The sequence below is a fragment of the Dendropsophus ebraccatus genome, chromosome 9, assembly GCF_027789765.1.
Source record: "Dendropsophus ebraccatus isolate aDenEbr1 chromosome 9, aDenEbr1.pat, whole genome shotgun sequence".
Taxonomy (NCBI): Eukaryota; Metazoa; Chordata; class Amphibia; order Anura; family Hylidae; genus Dendropsophus; species Dendropsophus ebraccatus.
In genome coordinates, this window is record NC_091462.1 from 43,833,580 (window position 1) to 43,850,517 (window position 16,938).

Below are 16,938 nucleotides of genomic sequence, written 5' to 3' on the forward strand. Positions count from 1 at the left end.
TAAAAAAAAAAAAGAATGTTCCTACAGCAGATACAGAGGTATCAACTGCACTAACGTGCTGAATGCAGCTCGGTGGCCGGCAGTATCCATTGTGTCTTCTGTTCTAATCTGCTTGCTGAGAACCCCTCCTGATACAAACATGTCAAGTGGTTAAATACAGTAAGCCTAGATTGTAGAAGAGAATCAAAAGGAGTGCTAGAAAATGTAGCTTGGATTACATATTATCTTGAAAACAAAATTGATTGATATATTTAAAGTGTACCTGTCAAGAAGTCTGGACCTGGCGTGGGAAGCAATCCATTTGCCACTTGAAGATTGTTTATCCATGGAGATGACCACACCAGGTCGGAAATAGGTGCAACCCCAATTGGATCAGAATGTGGATTGTGCATGGTACTGACACAGCATGGTCGCCACCACATGTGAACTTCTGTCTGCAAATAGATTGCATTCTGTGCCGGGTCCAGACTTTGTCAAAGGTGGACTTTAACATTATAACCACCTAGTCTAAAATTGGTTAAATTGAAGAATTTGTTAAAAGTTTTGTATGTAAGTAGAACTCTGAGGATACAAGGCAAATCTTTTAGCTATCCACAATTCCTATCGCACACCTCAGTTTTGAGGTATATACTAGGAGCTCATATTCTGAACTAAAGCTGAGATTTTTTATGCTTGACACTAAACCCTAATGCCACAAGGAGTTAGACCTTAATGGGAATAATATGATGTTTTTGACACATAACATGTGGACTAGATTAGACTTTTGTTACTTGTTAATACTTTTTGATAGTATAATCTAATAATGCTGTCCCCTATGGCAGTGTTTCTAAAATTGTTGCCGTCACTGAATCCTTCTCGGTGTAACATAGGAAGTTGTAAGGGGACCACTTAATCCATTCACATTGCGAAAAGTCAATGTCAAAATTAGTTTGGGAAATGGGAATGAATGGCCCATCTGAATTCAGTATATAGAGAAAATATACATTCTACAGCGACCTTGTATGAGAATCTAATGGGGAATAAGTTATAATGTGTCAGCTATTCAGTTTGAGTTCAATTATTTGAATGCATTAGTAACGTTTAAAGTTTTTTTTAACTAAATACCATAGCTGAACAGTAGTAGGAGCAAGGGTTTTCTTTATTTGAGCTTTATTCTGACTATATTTTCCAAAGAATTTGCCTTTTTGGCACCTCCAAGGCACCCTTCATTCTGGAAGGATCTACTCATACTCTACCCGGGTACATCTTGACATAGTCAACAATTCATGTAAATACAAACATCTTAAAGGAGTATCCCAACTAAAAACAGGGTAGGGGATGAGAGTCAGATTGTCGGAGGGTAGGGTGGGGGTGGGGGGGGGGGTTTGGGTTGGCTCACTCCTGTATCCACTCATGAACTTGAGAATGGGGACCTCAAAATGGAGCAGTCAGTAACTCATTCATACCTTCACTCTATTAATTGTCTATGGGAGTGTCAGAGATAGCCGAGCACTGTGCTTGCCTAACTCTTGTGCTCCTGTAAACAATGAATGGAGCAGACTTGTGCTTGCATGACCTGCCACTCCATTCTCCCACGAGATATCAATGATATCTCTGTAACATGACATTAATTAGAACATACCACATAATGATACCACATTACATAGCCTCAGTAACATGGTACCTCATAGTATATGCACCATTTATTTTCCTAATGCATCAGAAAACTGAGCCAAACAGAGGAGCAATATGGCCTCATAAAGTCACTCTGGAGTTTGTATGGAGCTGTAACATGGTCAAGTGCATGAGCTATAAAAAGTGTTAACTATCTGTCGAAGACAACCAAGGTCAAATATATATATATATATATATATATATATATATATATATATATATATACAGTATGTTTATACAGTATGTTTATACAGTGGTGCCTTGGATTATGAGCATAATTCGTTCTGGGACCGCACTTGTAGTCCAAATAATTAAAATGCAGAAATTGGTTCCACACTCCAAAAATAATGATTTTTTTTAATTCTAAATAACATGTAAAACAAATTAAACACAAGGATGGGAAACACAAGGGCTGACAGAGACTGTAGGGGCATGAAGGAATGAGCAGGGCAGATGTGGGCATATACATGCAGCACTCTCTGTCCGGGGAGAGAGGGGTTACAGCTATGGAGAGATTGCCTCCACAGTCCTGTCCCCTGATGCAAGCCCCAGCCTGAAGTGGATCTGCTATGATTTGGAAGGTGAGGGAGACTTCCTGGGTCAGAGTACAGGGCTGTAGACCCTGCTATGCAGACCATGCCCCTCCTCCACTCCCCTTCCCACCCAGTACAGGAAGCTCTTAAACCAGAGCAATGCTCTTAAACCAAGTCACAATTTAGAAAAACTGTGAGCTCTTAAACCAAAACGCGCTTAAACCAAGTTACTCTTAAACCAATGTACCACTGTATATGTATATTTACTGTCCAGATTCTGCACACATTGCCTCATCATTATTAGAATCTCCATGTATTTAGCAATCCTTATCTGTCCAGTAACTCTCCATAAATCTAAGTAAAAGTTTCCTTTTATGAGTGCTGGGAACACCATATGCATGTGCTGCAGTCCGTTACCTGGTGCTGGTATAAATGCCTGGGATCATTTAAAAACTCTGAGAAAAACTAACATGCCGGAAACTAGTTGCAATAGAATGTTTCTTATATATGTACAGTAATTCAGTAAGCATCTAGTCAGTGTTGTTCTGCCTCATTCTGCAACCTAATGTATTTCTATCTGATTATGAGCAGTAATTGTAGTCAGCATTACATGTGCTTGTAAAGTTCCTCTGTTGCTACTACATGTTGTTTTTTCTGGCATTTGATACAGTTTACAGCACTTTTAGGCCATGTGTATGTATCTGCTGTACTCATGAAACTTAATACAGACTTAAAGGGCTCTTGGGATTTTCTATTTCTGCATATAGAACCAGCAGGGATGCCTTCTTACCTCCTCCTTGCCTTTACCCTTTTTTCCTTTGCCTTTATCTTTTTCCTTCTTTCCTTTCTTTTTCCCCTCTTTTTTCCCCTTTTCCTTCTTCTTCTTATCTTTGGCTTCTTCTTTAGCTGCTAACTCCGCAGCAACCTAAAGCATAGGACAAAATTAGGGAAAGACCCAGACCAGTTGTATTTTGTGCATAATGATTTTATATTGCAAGTATTTATAAGGCTGTATTACTTGCCCAAGTGGCTCTTATAATAATTCCCTACCACAGTTAAAAACAAGACTCTTAAATCAGAATTAGTGGTAATATTGTTCAGTAATATGGAGCTGTTGGTGGAGTTGCTGAGAGCTACAGATGCAATAAAGTTGTGAACATGGGGCTGCCATTTTGCTGGGCTAATTGCTCAGCACACACTCTATTCATTTTCTATGGTGCCAAACTTTCTGTCACTGAACAGTAGTGATGAGTAAACTTCAGAAAAGTGTCCGGGTTCGGCTACATGGCATTCAACTTGGTGTTCAAGTGGAGATGCCTCCCTAGGGCTGCTAGGAAGACATAGATACTGCCCAACTTCTCCAGACGTCAGGAGTTGAATATCAAGGGTTTGAATTCGGCCAAGTGGTTGAACCCAGACACTTTCCTGAAGTTCACTCATCACTACTCCGCAATGTTCAGTGGCTGCATAAAGAATAGAGCACTGGCTGTGCACGTGTGGTGTCCATCATTCAATCCAGACAGAATTTAGTTCCTTTTCTGGAGATTGGTGGGGGAACCCAGTGGTTGGACTGATCAACTTGTTATCCCCATGCAGTGGGGACTTTATCAGATGGGAATACGCCTTTCACTTTTCTTTCATCTTTGTGCCATGTTTTCCTAAACTAGGCCCTATACACATAAGACAACATTTTGCCTGCAGATATAGCACTTTTATAGTACTTCTTTTGTGCATGACTCAAAAGCCTAGTCTTCTACGCTGTCCTGCCCATTCAAGTCAATGGGGCTGTTGGCTGCACCCCAAGCTGCACGTCAGCATCTTTTTTTCATTGATTCCTGACGTGTAGCCCGACATGGGGCTGAAAACGTGATGTGAAAATAGCCTAATGTGTATGGGGGTCCTGACTATTCCCGGACAGATGATGGATTACAACTGCTCAATCCTTCGGCCTCTTCTCTCCATATAGAACATACAGACCATGGACCATGAGTCCAGTGTTCATGTGTATGTGGTGATTGGGTAAGATAGCTGTTGGCTGACCGACTATTCGGTATACAGCTACTGAAGGTATATGGGCAGCTTAACTGATATAACATTCACCTGAACATGTTTCTTTATATGATTCCTTTATTAATATATATTATACATTACAGCTTTCTTTATGTGATAATAGACATGGTTTTCATCTCGGCATTGGCATTTTGATGGAATAATCTCCTGCGTTCTGGACACAAGATGTCTGCTACAATCTTTGGAGGAATTTTTAATATTTTATCCTCTCAGTCTTTCTCCCTTCCATCTTTACTGTCCGCTATTACTTTCAGATTCTCCAGACTGTCAAGAAAGACTATATTGACAGCCGGACACAGACAGGTTGTGATTAACATGCTGTTTAACATGGCTGATTTGGAACACGATAGTCCTTTTTTTATTGGCCTAGAGAGCTGACATGTAACATCTGCCAAAATCTTTACAATTTATTTAATAAAGAAATCAAAATCTGGAAAGAATCTGTATTTTGTTTGAAAGCTCTTGGCGTTCTTGTGAACAGACCCTGACATAGTAGCAAGATCCTGACTGGACCCGGTAGACTAAGGCACCGCTCTCCAGGGGTATACGGTATCATGTGCTAACATTTAATACTTATTATCGCTCCAGGGATCAAAGGCAGGAGCCAGAGTACAAAGCCTAGGCAGAAGCGGAGCAGTAACATGCACAGGGGAGATTAGGATCCTGTTCCACCAGGCTGCAGATCTAGTGACAGGGATAAAACTGGGGGAAAAAAGAAATGAGTGCGGCAGCCAGAGATGGAAATGTTACATTGCATTGTGTGGCTTCACTTTCCATCTTTTATTGTTCGGAGATGCAAAGCGACAGCTGACAGCTGGGATAAGGCAGAGAGACACCAGTCTCCTAGGAAGAGACTTTTAGCCCTGACCTGTGCCTCCTCTACTCTTGGTCAGTGGACAATGTACAATTCCTCGACATATAGGATATCAGGATGTTTAGCTGTGATACCTGTTCTGGAGTCTTCTGAGCAAAGATAGCCTTCGATCCACCGTCCTCCTCATCTGGGAAATCTGGAAATTTTCCAGTAGCATGCCTAATACAACGGAACATACACTTTTAGTACATGTACATTTACAGCGAGGCTATATTTGTTGAAATAACACTTTTGGGAAACATTGTACAGAAATATGTATTGTAGGAAGGGAGCGGTTTTGGAGAAGATTGTGGTCGGTCAGCACTCCCATGTGATAGAAAGACTTAAAACATAACTTTTAATTCATAAATATTTTAAAACCAACGCGCTTCGCGCCATAGCGCTTAGTCATGGTCACATACAAAATGAAGAAAACATGAAGATTAAAAGCTAGTGACAACCAATAGATGGTGAGAACGTCACTGCATGAAAATGTATTACCATGACTAGTCCTTACCTAGCTGCATGCAAACTAAATAGAAATATAACATATTGTGTAAACAAATAACATAGCGCATTGCATAATAATTGGTAAATACTGAATTGTAAATAATATGTAATAAAGTATATGATAAAGTATACTGACTAAAGACCAAACACAATATCTGAGGGGCGTGGAGCATGTAAACCAAAGTTTGACCATTTAATAGCGGTAATGGAATAATAGGTCATTTCTATAGTTCAAACCGTGGGGTATTCTAGTATCGAGGTGAAAAATGTACTCTGCTTCCTTATGCTTTTCTTCTCCAATCGCCACCCCGTTGCGGTTTGTATATTTTCTTTATACCGTAGCACACTAAGGAGGAGACATCTCCTCCATGTTGCTCTAGGAAGTGTTTGGCTGGAGCCCACACTTTTGTTAATGCTGTAGCGATGTTCTCCACTACGTGTTTTCGGAGGGCTGATTGTGCATCCCACATATTTCAGATGACAGGATCTACATTCAATTATATATATTAGGTGATAGGAATTACAAAATATTTCATTTAATTGTCCTGCTGCCTTTTCTTTGCTGACCGGAGCTGCCCCAGACACCTCCTACCCTGCTGACTCAGCTAATCACTGGCCAGGATGGGACAGCACTGTGGCCAGTGATTGGCTAAGTGGTCTATCACTTCAGAGATCATTTAGAAAGTGTCATTGGTGTTTATTATTTTTTATACATTGAGTATCCCTCTCATCAGCTGTCGGCCTATTACACAGAGCGATGCTTGGCTAGCGACCGATGATTTAAAAACAGGTTGAAAAATAACAATCAGCTGATGATCCACTCCTCGGCTGATTGCTGTCTTTATTACATGAAGCAAAGCAGATATCACTCCATGTTATAAGGCCCTTACCCATCAAAAATAGGTTCTGCAACAGTGGAGGTGTGTACTGTAAAAAAATAATGACCCCTCTAACATTAGAAGGCAATGTGAAGTTCCTTGACCTGTATAAATAAACTGCAGCCATTGGTGGCAGTGCTAATATTGGTTAATATTGATTTGATGCCATATATAAACCATAAAAAAACTAAGTGCGTTTTGTGAAAACAGGATTTATGATGGTTCCATCTTACATAGAGATTTTTACCTTTTTATCTGGAAGGTTGGTGGTCTTGATTAGGTATCCATTGCTAGGTTGATGGCAGTAAGATCCATAAATAGGGCTTAATAGCAAAAATACCAGTGAAATCCCTCTTTTTTTTTTAACTGGCGATAGAAATATAGGCACATATATTTTTCCATTGTTCCCCGTGATATATTACCCCATAAAGTTTTATATAATTGATTTTCAATAATCTTGTTGAAAGAAGAGAACATTAACCCCTTCAGGGAGATGACCTATTTTATATATAATGGTATCTTATGATATTGGTAAAAAATTTGCAAACTTTGTTAGAAAACTCACCGTGCGAGGTTCACACTTCAACAGAATAATGGATGCAGCTTTAAAACACTGAATATCTCACAATATTAACACATTTCTATGTGAACACAATGTAACAAGTTATTTTCCTAGAAAGAAGCGGTTGTGATGTAACTAGAAAATACAGGCTTACTATGGTACAACGAGAAAGACTTATCAAATTAGTGCAAAGGAAGAGTGGAAACGTTCCTTTACGGACACTGGTCTGAATAAATGTCCCCAGTATGTCCCATAGCACATGAAATCTTGTATTACCTCTATCAGTTAATGCTTCTTTAGGATATCATTGCCGGTCATATGATTTTGCTGTATATGGCCATGTTCACACTTTGTAAAACACTGGCCATTCTGTGACCCGGCCAGATCTTAATTTCTAAAGAATTGTGATGCATCCCAATACACCGCTGCACACAATGGAGTGTACAGCCGGAGTCGCACGCTCTATTGTGTGAACTGACATGTCTTCTGCGGTCGCTATTCAATGAATAGCGGCGGCAGAAAAAGGACATGTCAGTTTTTTGTGCGGCCACTAGCGATACATAGACTAGTATACTATGTACACTCCGGCCGGCATTCCCTCTAGCTGCAGCACAATGTAAGTTAAGTATTAATCACAGCCGTTGTTGCAAATCGGCTACAACGGCCGTGATGAATACTTAACTTACGTTGTGTGAACATGGCCTAAAAGTGTGACAGTATATTAAAGGGATTGTTCATCAAAACATTTTCTTTCAAATCAACTGCCAGAGATTTGTAATTTACTTCAATACAAAATCTCAAGTCTTCCAGTACTTATCAGCTGCTGTATATCCTGCAGAAAATGGTGTATTCTCTCCAGTCTGACACAGACTCTCTGCTTCCACCTCTGCCATTGTCGGGAACTGTCCAAAGCAGTAGCAAATCCCCATAGAAAACCTCTCCTGCTCTCCAGACTGGAAAGAATCCACCACTTCTTGCAGGACATACATCAGCTGGTAAGTACTGGAAGACTTGAGATTTTTTTGTTTTTATAGAGGTACATTTAGAATCTCTGGACTTTCTGGCACCAATTCATTGAAAGAAATTGTTTTTGTGAACTACCCCTTTAATGACATAGCTTAAGGTGTCAGTGGAAAATCCTTGTGGGTGGTATAAATAGACTTTATTTGGGCATAGAGAAAGGTACGAATTTGACATCCAGGTCTCCAGTGATGGATCTTCATGTTGTGACTGCTAAGCAACTCTTGGCAGGGATCCTTTATTAATGGTGGGAACTGACCTAACATAAGTATAAATGGAATGAGAGAGCATACAAGACCTTTTCTTCATTCACCGGCATCTCCTTACTAATAGCAGGGTCTGACATAACATGGCCTGCTGATCTGCTGCAGCCCATCTGCTTTGCCAGGAAAGCAAAAGCCAAAAGGACAAAGACAGAATCATTATTTATTGCCTGTCCTCTCAACACCTTCTGTGTAGAGGCAACCTTAACATTCCTCTCCCACAGATCTCCTATCAGCCAGGGCTTTCCTGTATTGTGTTCTATTGATTCTGCTTAGAAACCCACAACTGCAGGTACACAAAGACACTGAATACACACAGACATTGTATTATGGAAAAATAAGTACTGTACCTCCAGCTCAGAAACACACCATACAAAATAAAGGCTATGCTATGGGCCAAATATTTGCCAAAAATCAATATTTACATCCATAAGTCAATCATAGGTGAAAACCAAAAAGTATAATAAAAAAATAGAATTGTAAAAATGTGAAATAAAGTTATTTAGATGCAGGACAGAACTGTACTGCATGTGCTTGTGTATGTGTATGTGTCACACAACGACCTTCCTGCTCAGCCAATCAGTGGTGGAGGTTAGACATCACTGTGGCCACTGATTGGCTAAGCGGGAAGTTACATGTGCGACACAGACATCAAAGAAGTACAGTGCGGGAGGGGAATTACATGGAGAGAGCAGTCCGTGAATAGAAGAATTTTTTCTAGAATACCCCTTTAAAGGGGTTGTCCAGCGAAAATCTTTTTCTTTCAACTCAAATGGTGTCAAAAAGTTATATAGATTTGTAATTTACTTCTATTAAAAAATCTGAAGTCTTTACATACTTATTAGCTGCTGTATGTCATGCAGGAAGTGTTGTTTTATTTTCAGTATGACAGAGTGCTCTCTGCTGACATCTCTGGCCGAGACAAAAACTGTCCAGAGCAGGAGAGGTTTTCTATGGGGATTCATAAAAAACCAAGACAGTTCCTGGCTCAGCCAGAGATGTCAATAGAGAGCAGTGTAAATAAAACAACACTTCCTGCAGGACATATAGCAGCTAATAAGTATGGGAAGACCTGAGATTTTTTAATAGAAGTAAATTACAAATCTATATACAGTAACCTTCTGATATCAGTTGATTTGAAAGAGAAAGATTTTGGCTGGACAACCCCTTTAATGCTGTCCTCATTTGTTGTTGTTCCAAGATTACAAAGTGTTGTATAATATTTTCATCAGTCTATTATAGAGGCCATCACTCCCAGATCATACATGTCATTCAAACTACATGACTGATAAATGAGCCCCAATGGGACTGAGGATTCTGAACATGATTACCAGTCTTAACTATTATTACTCGATCATTAGCGGCCAAGGAAAATGTTAAAACCATGGAAAAAATGTTTCCTTGAGTAAATTGTAATTGTCTCTCCACAGAGACTATTCTCCAATCACATCATCATTAGCCCTAATGTGTCACTGTCTCTAACCTAGTGCTTTATGGATACAGTATGAGGTCGATAGAATGCAGAGAACAATAGTGAGAATGTTTCCTACTCTTCTCATATAGTCTTCCAATGTTAAGCCCCTATTACACGGGGCGATGAGAGGGAGCAAGCGAACACCAACGTGTCAGGTCAGAGCTTGCTTGCTCCTCGTTCCCCCGCTCGCTGCCGATGCTACTACACGTGCCGACATCGAGCGGGTAAGTGTGGAGCGAAGGGAGCAGATGTTAAAAGACAAAGATCAGCCGTCATCGACATTGTCTTCTATTACACGTATCGATTATCGTCCGTAACGGCTGATATTGGCCGAATATGGACGATAATCGCTTTGTGAAATCACGCGGCTGTGTTACTGCTGGAGCCGCTCCTTTTTTAGTTGCCTGTTACAGAAATGATGTTTGAAATCTCTACTATAGGGAGCGAGGAGCGCAGCATTTGGTTTTATTTATACAATTAAAGTGGTAACATGAAGCTAGCCTCTGTACTTTTTTACAGATACTCGGGGAGGGGTGAGCGGCTTGATTTTATATATGATTACTTGTGCTCCCCTATCATTTGCCAATTTAAAGAATTGAATCAATCTGTCTTGATTCACAGTGACGCACATTATGAATCGCTTAGATTCACGCAGATGCTTTCCTAAATAACATTCCTTCATAAAAGTTACAGTACATGAACACTTGCAGCCATCCTTGGTCCAATGCATTTAATTATATCATAGTTTTCTAGCTAACACTCCTAGGTTATGTTCACACATCATACTATTTTTTTTAATTACTATTACTATTTTTCCATTAAAACAACAGCCGTTCTTTTCATACTGTAATGTTATGCATTAAAGTCAATGGAACATCGACTGTTGTTTTGAGTGCCATTGTTCAATGCATTTTGTGAAAACAATGGCCGTTGTTCCATTGACTCCAATGCATATCATTGCAGTATGAAAAGAATGGCCGTTGTTTTAATGAAAACAGTTCCCGTTCTTTTAAAAAAATAGTACATTGTGTGAACATAGCTCTAGTCTGATCATGCAGTCATACTCCACTGAGTTTCTTAGGAACCTTTTCAGAATCTTGAGAGGATCAGCACCCATTATGGCCAGGTTCACACAGGGTAAGGCTGGGTTCACACTTCTTATATTTCAGTCAGTATTGTGGTCCTCATATTGAAACCAAAACCAGGAGTGGATTGAAAACACAGAAAGGATCTGTTCACACAATGTTGAGTGGATGGCCGCCATTTAATGGCAAATATTTGCTGTTATTTTAAAACAACGGCTGTTATATTGAAATAATGGCCGTTATTTACTGTTATATGGCGGCCATCCACTCAATTTCAACATTGTGTGAGCAGATCATTTCTGTGTTTTTAATCCACTCCTGGTTTTGGTTGCAATATGAGGACCACAATACTGACTGAAATATACGTAGTGTGAACCCAGCCTAAGACAGCGGCCATTCTGTGACCCGTCTATGTCACAGAATGGCCAATGTCAGTAAAGTTTGTCCAGGCTAGTACTGCAGTAGCGGCCAGATGAATTCATTTCTATTGAATTGGTATGCAGGCGCCTCCATGTGTGCCACATCCCAATTCACCATTGCACACAATGGAAAGTGCTGCCGGAGCCGCACTTTCCATTGTAAGAACTGACAGTTCTGTGTGGCCTCTGTTCAATGAATAGCGGCTGCACAAAACTGACATGTAAGTTTTTGCTGCGGCCGCTAGGGATCCTGCCCGGAGTGTATACTATGTGAATACACTCCGGCCGGGATCCCATTGACTGCAGCGCAACGTAAATTGATCGCTGTGATTAATATTAAAATTTACGTTGTGTGATCTTAGCCTTAGAGAGTGCTTACATGGCTGAATTATTGTACAGGAAGGGCCATATTGATGATTGCTGGATTGCTTGTGTGTTTCCTTTATATAACAATTTTATATTGTTGGCCAGACATCCCTATGTACAAATAGTGAAGTGCAACCACCTAAAATGACACGATCGCCCAGCGAACGAGTGTTTGCTTGCTTACCAGCTGATCACTGGGCCTTTTTCACAGGGCAGTATTGGCCTGTTCAGCCGATAATTACCCCATGTAATATGGCCCTTACCTCTTCCTAACATTCTTTTAGAAGATTATGAAGAAATAGGGAACATAGGAATAAGCGCTCTTGATCAATAGTCTTTTTTCATCCATCTTTCTCCTAAGTTTGTTTAGTTAGTTCAGAACTAATTAGGAGGCAAGGAGGAAGCCTGATCTCCTGGATACAAGAGCCATTACACAGAGCAGGAGGATTTGAGAAGGCTTATGGTGCGGCAAAGACCAGAAGGGTCTGGATCAACTTTTTTTTTACTATTTTACTGAGAAGGTTGGAAGAGATTAAATGGGGTGTGCTGTTCTAGTACAGTTGTGGCTGAGCTGTAATACATGACACAGGCCATGGATAAGAGTCGTGATGTTTTTGGAAATCAGCAGGCCATTTTTAAATCTTATAAAATCCCTTTAAGCGAAGGAGTTGATAGCTGAAATTAGTGGAGTGCTTGTCAAAGGAATGTAATGACAAGCATTTACCATCAGCCTAAAACCAAGAGGCATATCACTATATCGTCCTTGATCCAGGAAGACTAGCTAAGGGAAAAAAGCTGTAAACATCATGGTTCAGCGGCCGCATCAGAGGAAGTTCAGCTAAATACCAGGATCTAAAAATGGAAGATATATAAGGTCTGCTGACAACCGGTATATGTATGATTGAACCCATTTGTATAACAATTGGCTTGTTCTGGTTAGATTTTTTTTCCATGTAGGCAAAGGACAGAACATAAAGTTCCTGGGCCCCAATGCAAAACATGTAATGGGTCCCCTAACTTTTGGGGTGCTGTTTGACTAAAATATGGTCTGTGAGACAAAAATCTATTAGCCTTCATATGTTTTTGTGCATACAGAATCTTGCGATGACAGAAATAATTTTTGTGCTCAAATCAATTTGTTTTTTACAGAATGTACAAAAATTATTTGGGTGTATGCTTTTTCAGAAATCTGTACAAAATATAATTTTGTTGCATGAATGCCGATTTGCAACAACGGCCGTTATTAATATGAAACTTACATTGTGCTGCCATCTGTGGAATCACGGCCCGAGTGTATACACTTTGCAGAGAACCTGTCAGTTCACACAATGGAGCGTGTGGCATGCTCCATTGTGGCAGCGGGGAATTCGCATGCAGGCGCACATGGATGCTCCTGCATCCGAATTCATCCGAAATCCAGTCACAGAACGGCCAGTGTCTTACACCATGTGAACATGGTCTTAGTCTTATAAACATTGACTCTGTCACACCAAAAACATTTTTTGTGACTATAGATTTACAAAATAAACCCTGTGCACCCAAATTTACATACTGTTACAAAACAGCGGCAACTAGGTTAGAACAGAATTTGGTTTTGTCACACAGAACTTTATTCTGTAGTGGTATGTTCCCATTGACCAACAAAACACAGCAATCGCTGAGCTCAGGGAGACCAGCGACAAAAAAAAATCAACCGAGTGGGACTTAAGGGGCTACGTATCAGGGTGGTTTGGTGTACTCCCTACTGGGAGGCACCCCCTTGGCAATAGGCTTCCCTCCCCTGGAGGGATATCTGGCTATTCCCGTGTTTTGAGACTCGTAACTGAAACTCCACGGACCCTTCTTTTGTAAATTTATAGGGGGCAATGCATCAGTGGAGACTCTTCAGTGAGTACTCCATTGATTTTTTTTGTTGTTGCTGGTCTACCTGATCTCAGCGATTGCTGTGTTTTGTTGGTCTATTTTTCATTACTCCTGATAGCCAGAATCCTACTCCACACTGACGAGGGGCAACTACCCCGAAACGATTGTCTGTGGATGGATGCCTGCCTTGGTAAACCCTTGTCATGTCGCAATACTCGCCACAGAGTTAGACTTTGACGTATAAGGGGCCACCCTGGTATTTCCCTATTTATGTTCCAATACTCGCAACCGAGTGGGACTTAAGGGGCTACGTATCAGGGTGGTTTGGTGTACTCCCCACTGGGAGGCACCCCCTTGGCAATAGGCTTCCTTCCCCTGGAGGGATATCTGGCTATTCCCGTGTTTTGAGACTCGTAACTGAGACTCCACGGACCCTTCTTTTGTATGTTCCTATTGAGCAATAGGCGAGGAATTGAAGAGGAAAACTTTTTCCTTGAAATTCCTCGCCTATTAAGCTTAGGCTCTAGGTGTGGAATTCAAGCAGAATTCAAGTTCCATTGACTTCTATGGGATTTCTCTATTGGACGCCGCCCAAAGAATTGACATGTTAATTCTTTGGACGGAAAACGGATCTGCGGCGGAAGATTCTATGAGTAAATTCCGCAGTGTGAACAACAGAGTGGAAATTCCATTGAACACAATGAGACATTGCTCTGTTCATATTTTACGAGCGGAATTTTAAGCAGAATCCACGGGAAATTAAGTGTGAATTCCATTTCAAATTATTTGCTGATTCCTCGGTGTGATCAGACCCTAACACAGAATTTGATTTTGTCTTAGAAATTTTTATTTCGTACTATACAATTAATTTTTGTAAAGTAACTATACTAAACCATACTAAAGATATTATGTAACAAAATCAAATCTTGTGTAACCAAATAAACTTTTGTCATCAAAATATCATTTTTGTAAACAAAATCGAGCATGATCGTGCCTGATTGTTCGGGATTTGAATAGTGGTGGATGACGTTGGATGCTGCCCTAGGGAGTTCAGGAAAACATGGACACAACCTGTGACTAGGCTCACACTATGTAAAAATGATGGCCATCTTTCATAACAATGGCCATCATTGTGCAAATAACATGTTATTTCAAGAAAAAAATATGTTATTTGCGCTATCATGACCATTGTTATAAAAGATGGCCGTCATTTTTACATAGTGTAAGCCTAGCATCTTTTATTTCAAAAACAAATTATGTTATTTGCAATGATGACTATTGCTATAAAAGATGGCCGTCATTTTTGCATAGTGTGAGCCTAGCTTATAGCTGTATACATGTTTTTCAGGCAGCCATAGGGCTGCATCAAACCTCTTCAGACAATGGTATTAAAATCCCAAACAATTAGACTCGATCATGCTTAAGTTGCACTCATCTCTCACTATACCATATTTTGTGCTGCATTTTGTGTTTACAAAATGCATTATGTTCTTTGCTAACAAACAGCACCCCACACAAGGCAAGCCAACTCATGGCACTGGATTAAATGCTCCATTCTTAATTTTTTCCCCCGCTTTTAACAAAGCACGCTGTGTATTTGTGTACCTGTATTATTTTAGCTGCCTTCCTGATCATTCTACAACCGTCATATATAAATGTCAGGAAAACGATAGACCAGATCCCACCGACTTAAGTGCAACACTTTCAGACTTAACATCTAGCGTTTTAAAGTCACTGCTTTTTGTATAATCCTTGTCTTCCTTTGACAACCACTGAGCATGAAAGCGAGTACAGATGCTTCGCTAAGATTACTATTCACACAGCACCTGTGGTATGTTCCAGAGTGCAAAAGGGTAAGATAACTGGAGAGGGTTAAAAGAACAGATGGGGAGCAATTTCCAAACATACATGGAAAAACTGTATCGAGTTAACAGACTGCGGGTGTACAATGTATGTAAGCAACAGTTGCATCAATGGCCGCCCCCACATTACCCTCATCTTTAACCCTTTAAGGACATGGCCCATTTTCGTTTTTACGTTTTCGGTTTTTCCTCCTTGTGTTTAAAAGGTTATAGCACTTGCATTTTTCCACCTAGAAACCCACATGACCCCTTATTTTTTGCGTCACTAATTGTACTTTGCAATTACAGGCTGAATTTTTGCATAAAGTACACTGCGAAACCAGAAAAAAATTCAAAGTGTGGTGAAATTGAAAAAAAAAACGCATTTCTTTTATTTGGGGGAACTGTGTTTTTACGCCATTCGCCCTGGGGTAAAACTGACTTGTTATACATGTTCCTCAAGTCGTTACGATTAAAACGATATATAACATGTGTAACTTATATTGTATCTGATGGCCTGTAAAAAATTCAAACCGTTGTTAACCAATATACGTTCCTTAAAATCGCTCCATTCCCAGGCTTATAGCGCTTTTATCCTTTGGTCTATGGGGCTGTGCGAGGTGTCATTTTTTGCGCCATGATGTGATCTTTCTATCGGTACCTTGTTTGCCCATATACGTCTTTTTGATCGCTTTTTATTAAATTTTTTCTGGATTTGATGCGACCAAAAATGTACAATTTTGCACTTTGGGATTTTTTTGCGCTGACGCCGTTTACCGTACGAGATCAGGAATGTGATTAATTAATAGTTCGGGCGATTACGCACGCGGCGATAGCAAACATGTTTATTTATTTATTTATTTGTTTACTTTTATTTAAAACCTGGGAAAAGGGGGGTGATTCAGACTTTTATTAGGGGAGGGGGCTTTTTACTATTAACAACACTTTTTTTTTTTTTTTTACACATATACTAGAAGCCCCCCTGGGGGACTTCTAGTATATACACTTGGATCTCTCATTGAGATCTCTGCAGCATAGATATGCTGCAGAGATCCATGAGATCGGCACTCGTTTGCTTTCGGCTGCTGCAGCCGAAAACGAACGAGTGCCGAGCCGAGGACGGCGCCATCTTGGACGCGTCCCCGGCCGGCATCAGTAACGGAGATCGCTCCTCCGGGACAAGGTCCCGGAGGAGCGATCTCCCCCACTAGACCCCAGGGAAACGTTGCCTCCGGTAATCGGAGGCAGCTGTCAACTTTGACAGCTGCCTCCGATTAGCTAATTAGCGGGCACGGCGATCAGACCGTGCCCGCTAATAGCGGCGGTCCCGGGCTACACGCGGCACCCGGGATCGCGGCACTTCAAAGCGGGGCCGCCGCGCGGCCCCGCTTTGAAGTGCAAGTGAGGACATAGGACGTACCGGTACGTCCTATGTCCTTAAGAGGTTAAAGGCTGCTTTGAATTTTTCAGGCTTATCATAAAATGACATTGAATTTAAGTAGATTTCCACCTACCACCCAGTCTCTCTGCTAAACTATGCTGTCTACC

The 16,938-nt window shown here is 40.6% G+C and overlaps 1 protein-coding gene across 2 annotated transcripts in view; it reads right to left on the reverse strand.

Annotated features, from left to right (window-relative positions):
- The window catches only part of IQCA1 (IQ motif containing with AAA domain 1), a 141,663-nt gene that overhangs the window by 33,515 nt on the left and 91,210 nt on the right, over nucleotides 1–16,938 (reverse strand). For both annotated transcript variants that reach the window (XM_069985201.1, XM_069985200.1), the window contains exons 7-8: nucleotides 5,205–5,289; nucleotides 2,977–3,111 (exon numbers count right to left, since the gene is read on the reverse strand). In XM_069985201.1, coding sequence (XP_069841302.1) covers nucleotides 2,977–3,111; nucleotides 5,205–5,289 — 220 coding nt within the window. The remainder of the gene's footprint in view (nucleotides 1–2,976; nucleotides 3,112–5,204; nucleotides 5,290–16,938) is intronic.